The sequence below is a fragment of the Diabrotica virgifera genome, chromosome 5, assembly GCF_917563875.1.
Source record: "Diabrotica virgifera virgifera chromosome 5, PGI_DIABVI_V3a".
NCBI lineage: Eukaryota > Metazoa > Arthropoda > Insecta > Coleoptera > Chrysomelidae > Diabrotica > Diabrotica virgifera.
Window position 1 is genome coordinate 35,335,529 of NC_065447.1, and position 13,214 is coordinate 35,348,742.

Here is a 13,214-nt window from a genome sequence, read left to right on the forward strand (position 1 = left end):
TAATACTGAGCAGATTGAATTATCTGAGCGGTATAAAACGATAGCAAAAAAAGCCGGTAAAATGCGGCCTTTTTACGAATAGCGGGAGCGTCGATAGATTAGAGATGATTCTCGTTAGGAAGCTTTTGACGATCTGCCCCGGCGAGGGGTTCAAATGCGAGTCTCAACAATAACCTGGAGTTTCCAGAAAGGTTACATAAATACTACTTGAATTTTAAGTAATCAGTAGTACAGGGGCGTAACTAATTATTTTAGTGAGCCGTGTATAATATATTTATTGTACATATTGCCGGGGGCGACAGGCGAGAGAGATGGCCTATATCACCTCGAAGAGAGGGGATTGGCAAAGATGTGCACAACGATAAGAAATGTTTGAAGAAATTAGAGTTTATATACACAAGGGGTAACAACGATAAAATGGAGGAAAACGATAAGTTTTCCCCCTAGGGATAGATTTTAATCTTCCAGGGGAATCACAGCGATTTTCGTAATACCACGAAGAAAATCACCGTGAGTAGTGTGAATCTTGACAGTACGAACTAGACCATCCTTACCAGGCAATACATCTATTACCCTGGCAGTTGGCCATAAGAGTGGAGGAGTACCATCCTCCTTCAACAGAACCAAATCCCCGATCTTGACAGGGTCAGTAGGGTCGGTCCATTTATTTCTTTGCTGCAGGAGGCAAAGATAGTCTTTTTTCCACAATTTCCAAAATTGCTGTTGAATTTTACTAATACGCTGAAAAAGATTCAACCTATTTTCAGGTATCTCTGAAACACTTGGTTCAGGGGGCGCGGTTAAACTTCTTTGAACTAAGAAGTGAGCTGGAGATAGGAAAGCGAAGTCATTGGCGTCAGACGACATCCTAGTGATGGGTCTCGAATTTAGAATAGCCTCGATTTGGCATAATACTGTGTTAAACACTTCAAAGGTGAAGTGGGAATTTCCTATAATTCGATAGAGGTGATACTTCACACTCTTTATTCCTACCTCATGGAGGCCGAATTGATGGGGGTTGCGGGGAACACCCATCTTGAAAGTTATGGAGTTTTGAGTACAGAATTCCTTAATCTGTTCCGAATTATTTTGATTTAAGAAAAAATCATAGAATTCGCGCATTTCATTTTTTGCCCCATGGAAATTTGTGGCATTGTCGCTCCAAATAATACTGGGCGTGGATCTTCTGGCAATAAACCTTTTCAGAGTAAGAATATAGGCTTCTGCGCTTAATCCTGTGACGAGTTCGATATGAACACATTTAGTGCTCATGCAAATGAAATAGGCTACGTATGCTTTGTAAAGCGGTGCCTTCCTCAAATGTGAGGACTTAATTAAGAAGAACCCCCCATAGTCCACTGAGACGACTTGGAAGGGTCTAGTGGGGAGTACACGATCGGGATGCATATCTGCCATCTGTTGAACAGAATTGGGTGTCATGAATCGGAAACAGTTTACACACTTACGAATTAAGCGTTTAATCTGTCTTAATCCGTCAATTGGCCAGTACTTCATTTTGACATACGAAAGTACTGTTTGCGCGCCTGAATGTAATAACTTATGATGAGCTTGAGTCAAGATTAGTTCTACAACTCGACATTTAGAAGGAAGTAGAATGGGGTGTTTTTGATTATACGATATGGGGGCGTGTCGGAGACGTCCTCCCACACGAATCAGCCCATCATTATGTTGTAGGAAGGGGTTGAGTTTACGAATGGCTTTATTGGTCACGAGTTTAGCATTTTTCAATTCAAGAATCTCTTTTTTAAAGTAGATACTTTGGATATACCTGATGATCGCGTGATCAGCGATCTCCATTTCGGGTGGCGTCAATATATCCGTATCTCGTGGAGAGTTATTTATTTTCTTTTTAATATTACTGATGAATCTAAAAAGATAAGCGACAATTCTTTGAATTTTACGAAAAGAAGAAGATTTAGCGAATAGATTTTCAAAGGTGTCGTTGAGTTCGTGATTTGTTGCTATGTTTGAGACAACTAACTTCCTTAATTCAGGAAGATCATCCTGAAAATGAGGAATTTGATGAAGAGAAAAATCGATGGGATTGTCTCTAATAAAGCTAGGTCCGCATAACCAGTCTTCGGTGGTCTGGGGATTATCAAAGACATTTATCCCTCTGGAAGCGGGGTCAGCGATGTTTTCGTGACTTCTGACGAAATGGAAATCACAAGGAAAGGTTTCCAACAAGGAATTGACCTTTTGAATTCTGTTTTGTACAAAAATGTTCCAAATGTGTTTTTTAGAAAGTATCCAAGACAAGGCAATTGTAGAGTCAGCAAAGAGATGAGATGAAGATATACTCAAATTTTTCTTGAAGATGTGAAAAAGTCTATGAGCCAGAGTGACTCCCAACACTATTCCACAAAGTTCCAATTTGGGGATGGTGAGTTTATTTTTTAGCGGAGAAATTTTGTTTTTAGAAGCGATAAGCCGCGACGATACAGAAAAGTCTGAGTATGTCGCTTTGAGATACACACAAGTGCTGTATATTTTTTCCGATGCGTCGGTGAAAATAATTAATTGAACATCAACAACTTTCTTTTGTAAAAGTAAGCATCGAGGTACCTTGACCTCTTCTATAGTTTTGAATGTCGATAAGAGGTTTTGCCAATTTTTCATAATGATGGGTGAGTCAATGGGTTGATCCCAGTCCAATTTCTGGGACCATATTTCCTGTATCAAGAGCTTAGCGTTCACAAGGACAGGGGATAACCATCCTAGCGGGTCATACAAAGTAGCAATGTAGGAGAGAATAGTACGTTTAGTAACAACATTAGCCAATTTGAAGATAGGAGTTTTAAACGAAAAGTGGTCGCGTTCTGAATCCCAGAATATGCCTAAGACTTTATCAGATCCCGTGAAGTTAAGACTGACTTCAGAGACGGGATTTAAATTGTGTTGAGACAGAAATTCTGAAGAACTGCAGTTCCACTTGTGGAGGAGGAAACCATGGGTTTCTAGCAAAGAAGTTAATTGTTCGAAAAGACAACTTAATTCATGAAGACTGTCAGCACCGCTGATCAGGTCATCCATATAGATAGATTCTTGCAGAACACTAGTAGCAAGTTCGTGGGTATGTTTGTTGTTGTCAGCGATGTGCTTGATAACTCTTTGAGCGATAAATGGGCTACTTGGGAGCCCGAAGGGTAATCTTTGAAATTGATAGCACCGTAAAGGCTGCTGAATATTGTCCCTAAAGAGAAAATTTAACAGAAATGTTTCAGTGGGACAAATGGCGATTTGTAGGAACATAGCCTTGATGTCGCCTACTAGTGCGAATTTAAACTGACGAAACTTAGCGAGAATGTCAAAAAGTTCATGTTGGACGACATAACCTTTGTCTATGACGTCACTGAGGGAGATTCCCGTAGACGATTTATTGTTTGGATCGAAAACTATACGAGTGGAAGTAGTAGAGTTGGATTTGAAAACGGGAAAGTGAGGGAGAAAGTAATTAGGTTTACCTGAGTCATTTAGCATTTTTAACGGCACTTGAATTATTTGTCCGTTATTGAGATATTCCGATATAATGTCCTGATATTTTTCCAATAAATCAGGGTTGAGTTGAAAACGTTTCTCGAGACTGAGAAAACGTCTTTTTGCCGAGAGAAACGAATTTCCCATGTCTATATCTTCGATAGGGAGTTTGAGATTGAGTGTGGACTCATATCGTCCATTGGGGAGAACATTAACATGTTTTACAAAATTAATTTCAGCGGGGTGATCATTAATGAGATCGGTGTTCTGAGGAGCGGCTTCTTCCAGCTCCCAGAATTTTTGTAAATGATCGGATAGTTCCTCGTTGGACACTACCGGCTCATTTACGGCGGAAGGAGTGTTATGAGAACAACAAGTAACGAGAGAGTTTGAATAAAATTCCAAAGCCTTTTTAGTATTTTTCGACTTAAGAGCAAAGTCTGGAACTGACCCTGATATCGTGTACCCGAGTAGAGTGCGTTGAAGAACGGGAAGACCTTTTCCCAAACGAATTATTTCAGGTTGAATGATATCGTTATACAGGTCTGCACCGAGCAGGATACCAATTGGGGATGTTACATGGAACATCGGATCACCTAATGGTATCTCTGAGGGTATGTTTAGTTTGCTCGCCGAAATAGAAATTTGAGGAAGCGGATTTGTTATCTTTGGGAGTACAGAGCACGAGATGTCAAAAGGAACGTCGTTAGCGACAGCGAAAATTGTTGTATCTACAATAGATTGAGACGAGGATGAGGTGGAGTTAATTCCATTGATCCGTAATTTTCCATCTCTAGTGGTGAGTGACAGTTCCTTTACGAGGTCAGCACTAATAAATGAAACCTGTGAGGCCGAGTCTAAAAGTGCCTTTGCGAAGACCCTCTTGCCGCTAGGAGCGACAAGATAGACCTGGAGTGTGCTTAATAACACCAAATGATTATCAAGCGAGGCTGCAGATAGAGCCATTGAATGTGGAGTCGAATTTTGAAGATTAACTTCCGTTTCAGGAGCTCTAACATGTGAGGGCCCCTGTTGTGAATTACCCTGTGTATGGGAGTTATTTGAGATAGCGGTTTTATTATGATTATTTGAGTTGTGTTGGCCAACAGCCGCGGAAGGGTTACTATGACCCGTTTTGTCGAAATGGAGCAACGTGTGATGACGAGATTTACAAACTATGCAAGAGAATTTGGATTTACACTGATCGAGCATGTGAGACCCAAGACAATTAATACAAAATTTATTTTGTTTGACAAAACTAAAACGTTCTTTAGAATTCAACTGCTTGAACTGAGGACAAGAGTAGATCGAGTGAGAGTCGTTGCAATAGGAACATTTCTTAGGACCTAAGCGAGGCGAAAGGTTACTGGTAGAAGTGTCTGAGGCTAGGTGTAAAGAGTGTCTGGAAGTAGTAGTCGATTTTGGTTTTGATTGAGATTGAATATTCTCAAGATGAACAACGCGTGTCTCGATTTCCCCTAGAAAATGGACAAAATCAGGGGTAGCTTGGCTACCACCGGATTGGAACTCAAGAGCCCTAATGGTAGGTGCGTCGAGTTTCTGAGTAGCGATATGTATGAGAAGTAAATGCAAGAGATCTGAAGGGGGCCTATTCAAGTTCAATAGGGCCTTGAAATTATTTGACATGACCGTATGAAAATTTCTTAATTGTGAGTGATTTGCGTTTCCAGAAATAGGAGGCGCATCAAGAATTTGAGAGATGAGAGTTTTGATAAGCGATTTAGAGTTGGCGTACCTTTGTGTCAGGTTATCCCGGGCTATTTTGTAATTGTCACCTGTGAGTGGGATATGCTCGAGAAGCGTCAAAGGCTCGGAAGTTAGAAAACTTTTGAGGTAAATGAGTTTTTCCAGATCACTTAATGTAGTATCAGATCCTATTATTGTATCAAAGGTCTCAATGAATGAATTGTATTCAGTAACTAAGCCACTAAATGGTTTTAACTGAATACGAGGGAGGTTTACTGTTCGTTGCCTAGCCATAGACTGTGAGGTTAGAGAAGAATTAGGGTCAAATTGGAGGGAGGGGGTAGCAGTCACATTAGAACTTTCAATGACCTCTAACCTTTCTTCCAATAGAGAAATTGTATCCAAATATTTATCAAAAACCACAGAGGAATCAGTAGAGGGGGTAGGTTCCTCGGGGATCGTCTCCAGCACATTTTGAGCATCGCGGAAAAGTCCGTAAGAATGTTTGAGTTGTGAAATTATTTCACGAATTTTATATTTGTTTAGAGAATTAAGAGTTGTGGGAACCGAATCAGCCAACTTGGTTATATCAAGTTTTGCGGTGAGCCTCTGTCGGTTATATTTTGATCGGTCAGCCATGTTGCGAGAATGTGAGATTAGATAGATTATTTGCAAATGTCTAAACCTATAAATCGATGCGAAAATGAGAGAATATGTACAATATATTATATATTACACGTTTAATAGTGTGAGATTGGCTTAATAGTATCACCCTGTATGAGCGCAGATTAGTATATGAAATGCAAAACTATAAAATTTCAAAATATATGCAATTTTCCAAAATGGGTATTTTTCAGCAAGTGTGAGACACCCTTAACAAGTATTTAAATTAATTAAATTGAAGGAAAAAACAATTATTTATTTTCTATAGTTTTCTAGAAGTGTAAAATGAGCTTAAGCGAAGCTAAATGTAGCAAAAACTTACAATTTATGCAAGAAAACAAAATTATTTTTAATAATTTTTGTAACCTGTGAACCAGGCTTAATCGGATTCAAAATTATAAATTTAATTTAAATCAAAAGGTTGAACAAACAATGTTAAAATTATAACACCCGTACTATCAGCCAAGAAATGAGTACACTTTTTGTATACTATAAACAGAAAAATATATTTACGAAAATAAAATAATGTAATATATGCAAATATTTTTTCATACAAACAAAACGACTCCTTTATTTGAACAAAGCAAGTAGTTTCTGAAATTGCACGTGTAGACCGGGCTTAACAACCTACCAGCTATTGTAGAGACGTGCTGGGTTAAATACTGAGAATTTGAGTGCAGAAAGAGAGGAATATTTTATTTTTGTGCCGGGGCGGCGTGGCTTGGAAATTTCCAAATGCAACAGAAAGACACTATAAATGAAAAACCGTTATTCTCAGAATAGAGATTATCAAAATATGCAAATACGAAGGACCTTGAGGATTTAATTAATAAATAATTAATATGATACGGCTCGATGGAACAGAAATGTTTAGGCAATACGTAAAGTATCCTTAACAATAGTAACCTATACTTATTGTACGGTTATAGAGTATATTCCCATAGGTAAGCTGGTTAAGAGTAGATAACGATTTTTCATATGTAATTTAAAGTATTATCTGCATAAATGGCACAAAGAATATTTGCTACGAGAGGTATATGGTTCAAAATGCATACAGTATCACGACTAATAAGTTATGTTCACATACATGTAGAGTACTTACAGTTTTATTCCTTGATGACGTGTCACATCAGAGCTCTGATTGAATTCCATAATCCATTTGGTTCATTTGTAAGGCACTCACTAATACGCTAAATAAATCATCGTCGATAATACTGAGCAGATTGAATTATCTGAGCGGTATAAAACGATAGCAAAAAAAGCCGGTAAAATGCGGCCTTTTTACGAATAGCGGGAGCGTCGATAGATTAGAGATGATTCTCGTTAGGAAGCTTTTGACGATCTGCCCCGGCGAGGGGTTCAAATGCGAGTCTCAACAATAACCTGGAGTTTCCAGAAAGGTTACATAAATACTACTTGAATTTTAAGTAATCAGTAGTACAGGGGCGTAACTAATTATTTTAGTGAGCCGTGTATAATATATTTATTGTACAGGGACTTTTTGAATAGGAATCCACAAAGAAACCGAATCAGAAATTTTTTCAGACGGGAGCGGTCTCACCACATGGACTAGTACAACTTTTCTCGAAAGTGAATATTTTGAAAGCTCGTATAATCAAAAAGCGAAGAAAATAATCGAATTTTTCCTTCATTTTTTGACATTTTGATTATTTAAACAATGTTCCGGACATTTTTGAGTGGGAGAATAACCCAATTATTATTATAGGAGTTAATTCCAAGAAATTTCTACAAAAAAATATGAGTCACCTCTCAACGTCCATCTCAAAACAGATGCGCCTTGGACTATATGTTTTGTACGTCCAAATAATGTTAATTCTCAGTAGTTTTTTACCTGTAATATCCACACGTGTGTCTGAATTTTTAAATACATATTCAAGCCGATACATAAGCCCATTTAAATTTTCTGCAAACACCTTAGTCGCATTTACCTCCTAAAACAAGAAGTATAATGTATAGGTATACAGAAACGGAAAAGTTTTATAGTTATTACAAAATTAGCGAGATAAATATTAACATTATGTTTCGACTTAATAGACAGAAATCAAAATCATATTTCACCCTGATCTTTCCTCCACATTTTGCATCAGCACCCACAATGAAGGGTTATACCGGGAGAGAAATACATCCCATTGTTTTCGATCGGATTTAAAGGTAGGTTTACATGTATCCAGTAACTGGGGCCAGTCGCACTGACACCACAGCGATGACATGGTATTCTTCTTCTCATGATCATCTTTCAGTGCGTCACAGTTTTTCGATTTCTTTCTAACGCATTAAATTGTATGTGACAGAAAAAAAGGCACGTCGGTGATTACATTTCGTCGGTGACATTTATATCATTCATTCTAGTTATTCTAGTTGTCGATAGATGGCGCCATAATAAAAAAAAACATTTTTTTTTAATTAGATAATAATATTACAAATATAATCTGTATAATTTATAAGACTATACAAATCAAAGAAAATACCATTTTATAAATGCAAGAAACACATTTAATTTGTTTTTATTCCAAATTGAAAATAAAATGTGACAACTGTCAGATTTAACTAAAATGTCATGTTAGAATAAATGTCATAAATGTGTATTATCACGGACTTACCCTTTTTCCTATCATTTGTTACGCACTGAAAAATGCTCATGAAAAGGACAATAGTGGCATCATGTAAACACTTTTTTCGCCAGTCCAGCGCTGTCTGTCAGCGCTGGACTGACAGCGCAAACACTGCCTCTGCCAGTACGCCAGCGACTGGAACGCTGTGTTTACACGTGTCTACAACCACTGGCGCGTGGTTAGAGGGGGCGGCTAGAGGGGACTGTGGCAAAAAAGTGTTTACATGTAGCCACTGCCATGCCAGCGTTTTCGTCTCAGTACGACTATCGCCAGTTACTGGATACATGTAAACCTGCCTTTGGTTTATTTTTCATACCAGTGGCCCTCATCCGCGTCCCCTCTAACCCTGCGTCAGTGGTTTTAGACACGTGTAAGCACAGCCTTCCAGTCGCTGGCGTACCCGTGAATCAGAGGCAGTATTTGGATTTTTAATAAGAGTGCCAGTGAGACTGGCGCGGTGCCAGCTACTGGATACGTGTAAACGTACCTGTCCAGCGCTGTCCTAGTCAAGCACTGGTATGTGAGTGAGACTGGTGCCAGTTACTGGATACGTGTAAACGTGCCATAACACTTATTGGGGAAGTAGCTACTAGATGTGACAATAAGAATTCAATATGCCGGTTGTTTACAACACTACAGAAAGAGTAGAGATAATAAAATGGTATCTTAAGGGCCATTCTGTATAATAAAGTGCTAATTTATTTATTACAACTTTTCAAAATACACCAATACTCGTAGAAAAAACTGTGTTGGTCCTTATTCATCAAGCTGTACTAGTGGCAGATATAAAAATTGCTGCCCATATCATCTTATTACTAGTTTTTGAAATTGTATGTCATTTATGCATAGTTGCACCAGTGGCGGCCCGTGAGGTAGTGCCATAGAGCCATGGCACTACCTTGCTAACTATGCAGAAACATATTTTTTTTCTTCAAAATCTTTTAATGCCTGTTAATTTTTTTTGTGTGTATTTCTTTTTATCTTCATAAATTACATCAAACCTGGCAACTGTGTAGCGTAGTACAATCGCTGCCACTTAACAGCGGAGATTATTCGACAGGAGAATATTGTGCTAAAATCGGTACTGGCACGCCTGAAAAGAAAAAGATTTTACGAGAATTTTATGTAAGTGACAGAGAAAGAGCTATATTGGACTATTAGTATACCTTAAAATGAGAATATTTGTGCCGGGCACGAGGGTATCTATTTATTTTGAGTTTCTTTACATGCTGGCTTGTCGCTTTTATTATGTCTATTTTCTGTTAAAAAGTTTTTGTATTTATAATTAAACTTTTAGTGCATCATGATCGTGGGTGTAGTATAAATAATAATATTATTTTGATTATTTCTTAAGTTTAATTTATTAATTGACAATGAATCAGATTAGTATCTTAAAAAACGTTTTTGGTGGTTTTTCGTTAGAAAAAAAAAACTACAAATTTTATAACGTTTTTTTGTGGAGCTTTCGAGTTAGCTTTGAGAGGTCACGACGAAAAAGAAAATTCAAAAAATAGAGGCATATGGAGCTGGTCAATTTTAGCGCTGAATTAGACAATGACTTAAAGGTTCAAGGTTCATATTCAAAGGTCCAGATCTTTCAAAGGTCTTCCTTCTCCGGACATTTAGTTGCTTAGTTGCTTCTAATTTATTTATGTCGGAGAAGTTTCCTGCCTATAAGCATCAGTTCCCCGAATCATTTCTAAATAAAACATGAAGACAATTTTAATTTTTAAGCAAAATTCGGTTTAAAACTGAATTAGAAGTACTGTATTAGCGAGACGAATTAATGACTACCTCTGGGCATTGATTAATAACCTACACAAAACTGGGTACTTTTTAATCTGGCTGTTTTGTTATCGGTTTTATTAAATGAGGAAGTAAGCACAAGCACATTTGAAGAAACTATTAAAGTTTTAAGTATTTTAGTTACCATTCCTATACAAACATTTGAAGCAGAACGCTGTTTTTCGATATTAAAACGAATTAAAACATTTCAATGAAAAAAGAACGATTGCTTTAGGTATGCTTTCTGCAGAAAAGCATTTTGTAAGTGGTATTGATAATTTTAATAATAAAGTCATTGAAAACTTTGCAACCCAAAAAAAGAAGAATGTACTTCACATATAGTAAACTTAAAGTGATATTACACAACTTTGTGCATGTGTGTGAATAATCAAATAGTATAATTTTATAAATATAGCCTAAATCGTAATAACAAAACTTTAAGTACTATCAGCAGTAAATACTGGTGGTAAGTTGAGAGTTTTTTATTATTAATAAATAATTTACGGAACTGTTTTTATAAATTTTGGACAATTCCTTGGCACCTCAGATAAATATATGTACATAAGATACATAATGTTAAAAGTATCCGCGCCTATTTTTTTTTTAATTTTTGTTTTAAGTATACCTTTTTTGACAATATCGTGAATTCGTCACTAAAAATTTTGGCGTCTGCCCGAATTGTGGCACTACCTTCTTAAAGTGGTACGGGCCGCCACTGGGTTACACCAACAAATCTTAAGCTCCAGCGTAGCCCAGTTCCGCTTATAGATAGGGCCGCTTTAAGTCTCACTTACGCTGCACTATCATTTTCGATTTTTTTCTAAGCCCATCTTAATTGAGACAAAGTTTAAGATGCAATCCACGTGGCAATTCACTCTCAATGGTGCAACGAGTATGTTTCGTAAATTGATCTTAAGGAACATCTTCAGCTTAAGATCTGTTGGTGTAACCAGACATAAAAGACATTGTGATTAGTTATAATATATAGATCTTAATTTGGTGTCATTATTTTGCATGTTGCAAAATTTGAGTTGTGCATTTTAAGCTGAATCCGATATTAATTTTTCTGATGGTTGTTCCTTACAGGTTAGGGATTTTTACTCTAGAGAATTTTTGATAAATTTTTTTATGTAGGTATGCTTCTGGCTGTTTATGCGTTTGCAACTGTAATTGTACGAAGAAATACCAAAGAACGACATACTAATCCTGTTAGGAGACTTTAACGCAAAGATAGGGAAAGAAGACACGAACAGAGAAATCGCAGGAAAAGAAACGATCCATCAAAATACGAACAACAATGGCAGGAGAATATGTAATCTAGTAGCAGCAACCAATACTTTTATTATTAGCACCCAATTCAAGCACAAAAAAGAGCACAAAGTAACGTGGCTAATACCTGGAACGACAGACGGAAACCAAATAGACTACATCCTAATTTCAAAAAAATGGAGAACAATTGTACAGAATGTGAGGTCCTACAGGGGAGCCAATGCTGATTCGGATCACATTTTGGTGATAGGCGACATGAAATTGAAGATACTTAAAGACAAAAACGACAGAAAGAAAAGAAAGAGGTGGAACAGGTCAAAACTAAACACAGATAATGCAAACAGAAAATTCTGCACTAAGTTGGAAGAAAAACTACTAGTTCTAGAACCATCGGACATAGATGAAACATGGGAAGACATAAAAGATAGTATTTTAACAGCAGCAGAGGAGACGATAGGACTAATGAAAGACAATAAAAGAAAAGATTGGTACGATGAAGAATGCGAGCAAGCTAGTAAAGGCAAGGACCAACCAAGACACAGGTGGTTGGCCACAGTGAAACAAGAAGATCTCCTACACTATAAAGAGAAAAAGAAAGAGTCAGACAAATGTTGCAGAACTAAAAAGAAGAAATGGATTGAAGACTTACTGCTGGAACTCGAAGCTAATAGTAACGATAATGCAAGACTATATAAATACATAAAAGCACAGAATAAGAAGAAGATACCGGCAAATATTGGAAAAAAGAAATGGGAAACACACTATAGAGAATTGTTCAAAAAGAAAGGCGATGCTGAAAATGCAGAAAATGAAGAACAAACAGAAAATAGGAATGAAGAACAATCAGAGCCTCCCTCATACAACGAAGCATTGGCGACCATAAACAGATTAAAGACAAGGAAAGCAGCAGGACCAGACGACATTATAAATGAGTTCTTCAAGAAAGGGGGAGAGGAACTAGTCCTCAGAATCCACAAGCTGATAGAACGAATATGGGAAGAAGAACGCATGCCGAACGACTGGAATTGCGGTCTGATAACATCAATCCCTAAAAAGGGTGAAAAGACGAAATGCACTAACTACAGGGGAATCGCGCTATTAAATACAATGTACAAAATATTAACTAATTTGATCAGACAAAGAATAGAAAAAGAAACGAGAACAAAAATAGGTGAATACCAACATGGATTCAGAGAAGGTAAGTCAACAATAGATGCAATACACATTGTAACGCAAATCGTCGAAAAAAGTTACGAGCATGGAATAGATCTACATATACTGTTTATTGACTACAAGCAAGCCTTTGACAGTGTAATAAGGGAGGAGCTAATTAATGATATGAAGCAACTAGGCATTCAAGAAAAACTAGTAAGTCTCACGAAAATGACGATGAACGAATCCAAAGCACGAATCTTAACAAGGGAAGGCCCGTCAGATGAAGTACAAATGGAGGTAGGTGTCAGACAGGAAGACTCCCTATCAACAACATTATTTAACATTGCCATAGAGGGTGCAGTAAGAGCAGCCAAAATTAGGGGAACAATTATCGAATCTTCAGCCCAACTGATAGCGTATGCAGACCACATTGCACTGGTTACTAGAGATTTAAAAACCATGCAGAATATAATATTAATGCTAGATAAAGAAGCAAGGAAGAGA

At 37.3% G+C, this 13,214-nt stretch overlaps 1 protein-coding gene across 2 annotated transcripts in view; it reads right to left on the reverse strand.

The window, feature by feature from the left end:
• The window catches only part of LOC126885674 (uncharacterized), a 228,615-nt gene that overhangs the window by 108,560 nt on the left and 106,841 nt on the right, over positions 1 to 13,214 (reverse strand). For both annotated transcript variants that reach the window (XM_050652369.1, XM_050652368.1), the window contains exon 10: positions 7,721 to 7,820. In XM_050652369.1, the coding sequence (XP_050508326.1) occupies positions 7,721 to 7,820 (100 nt within the window). The remainder of the gene's footprint in view (positions 1 to 7,720; positions 7,821 to 13,214) is intronic.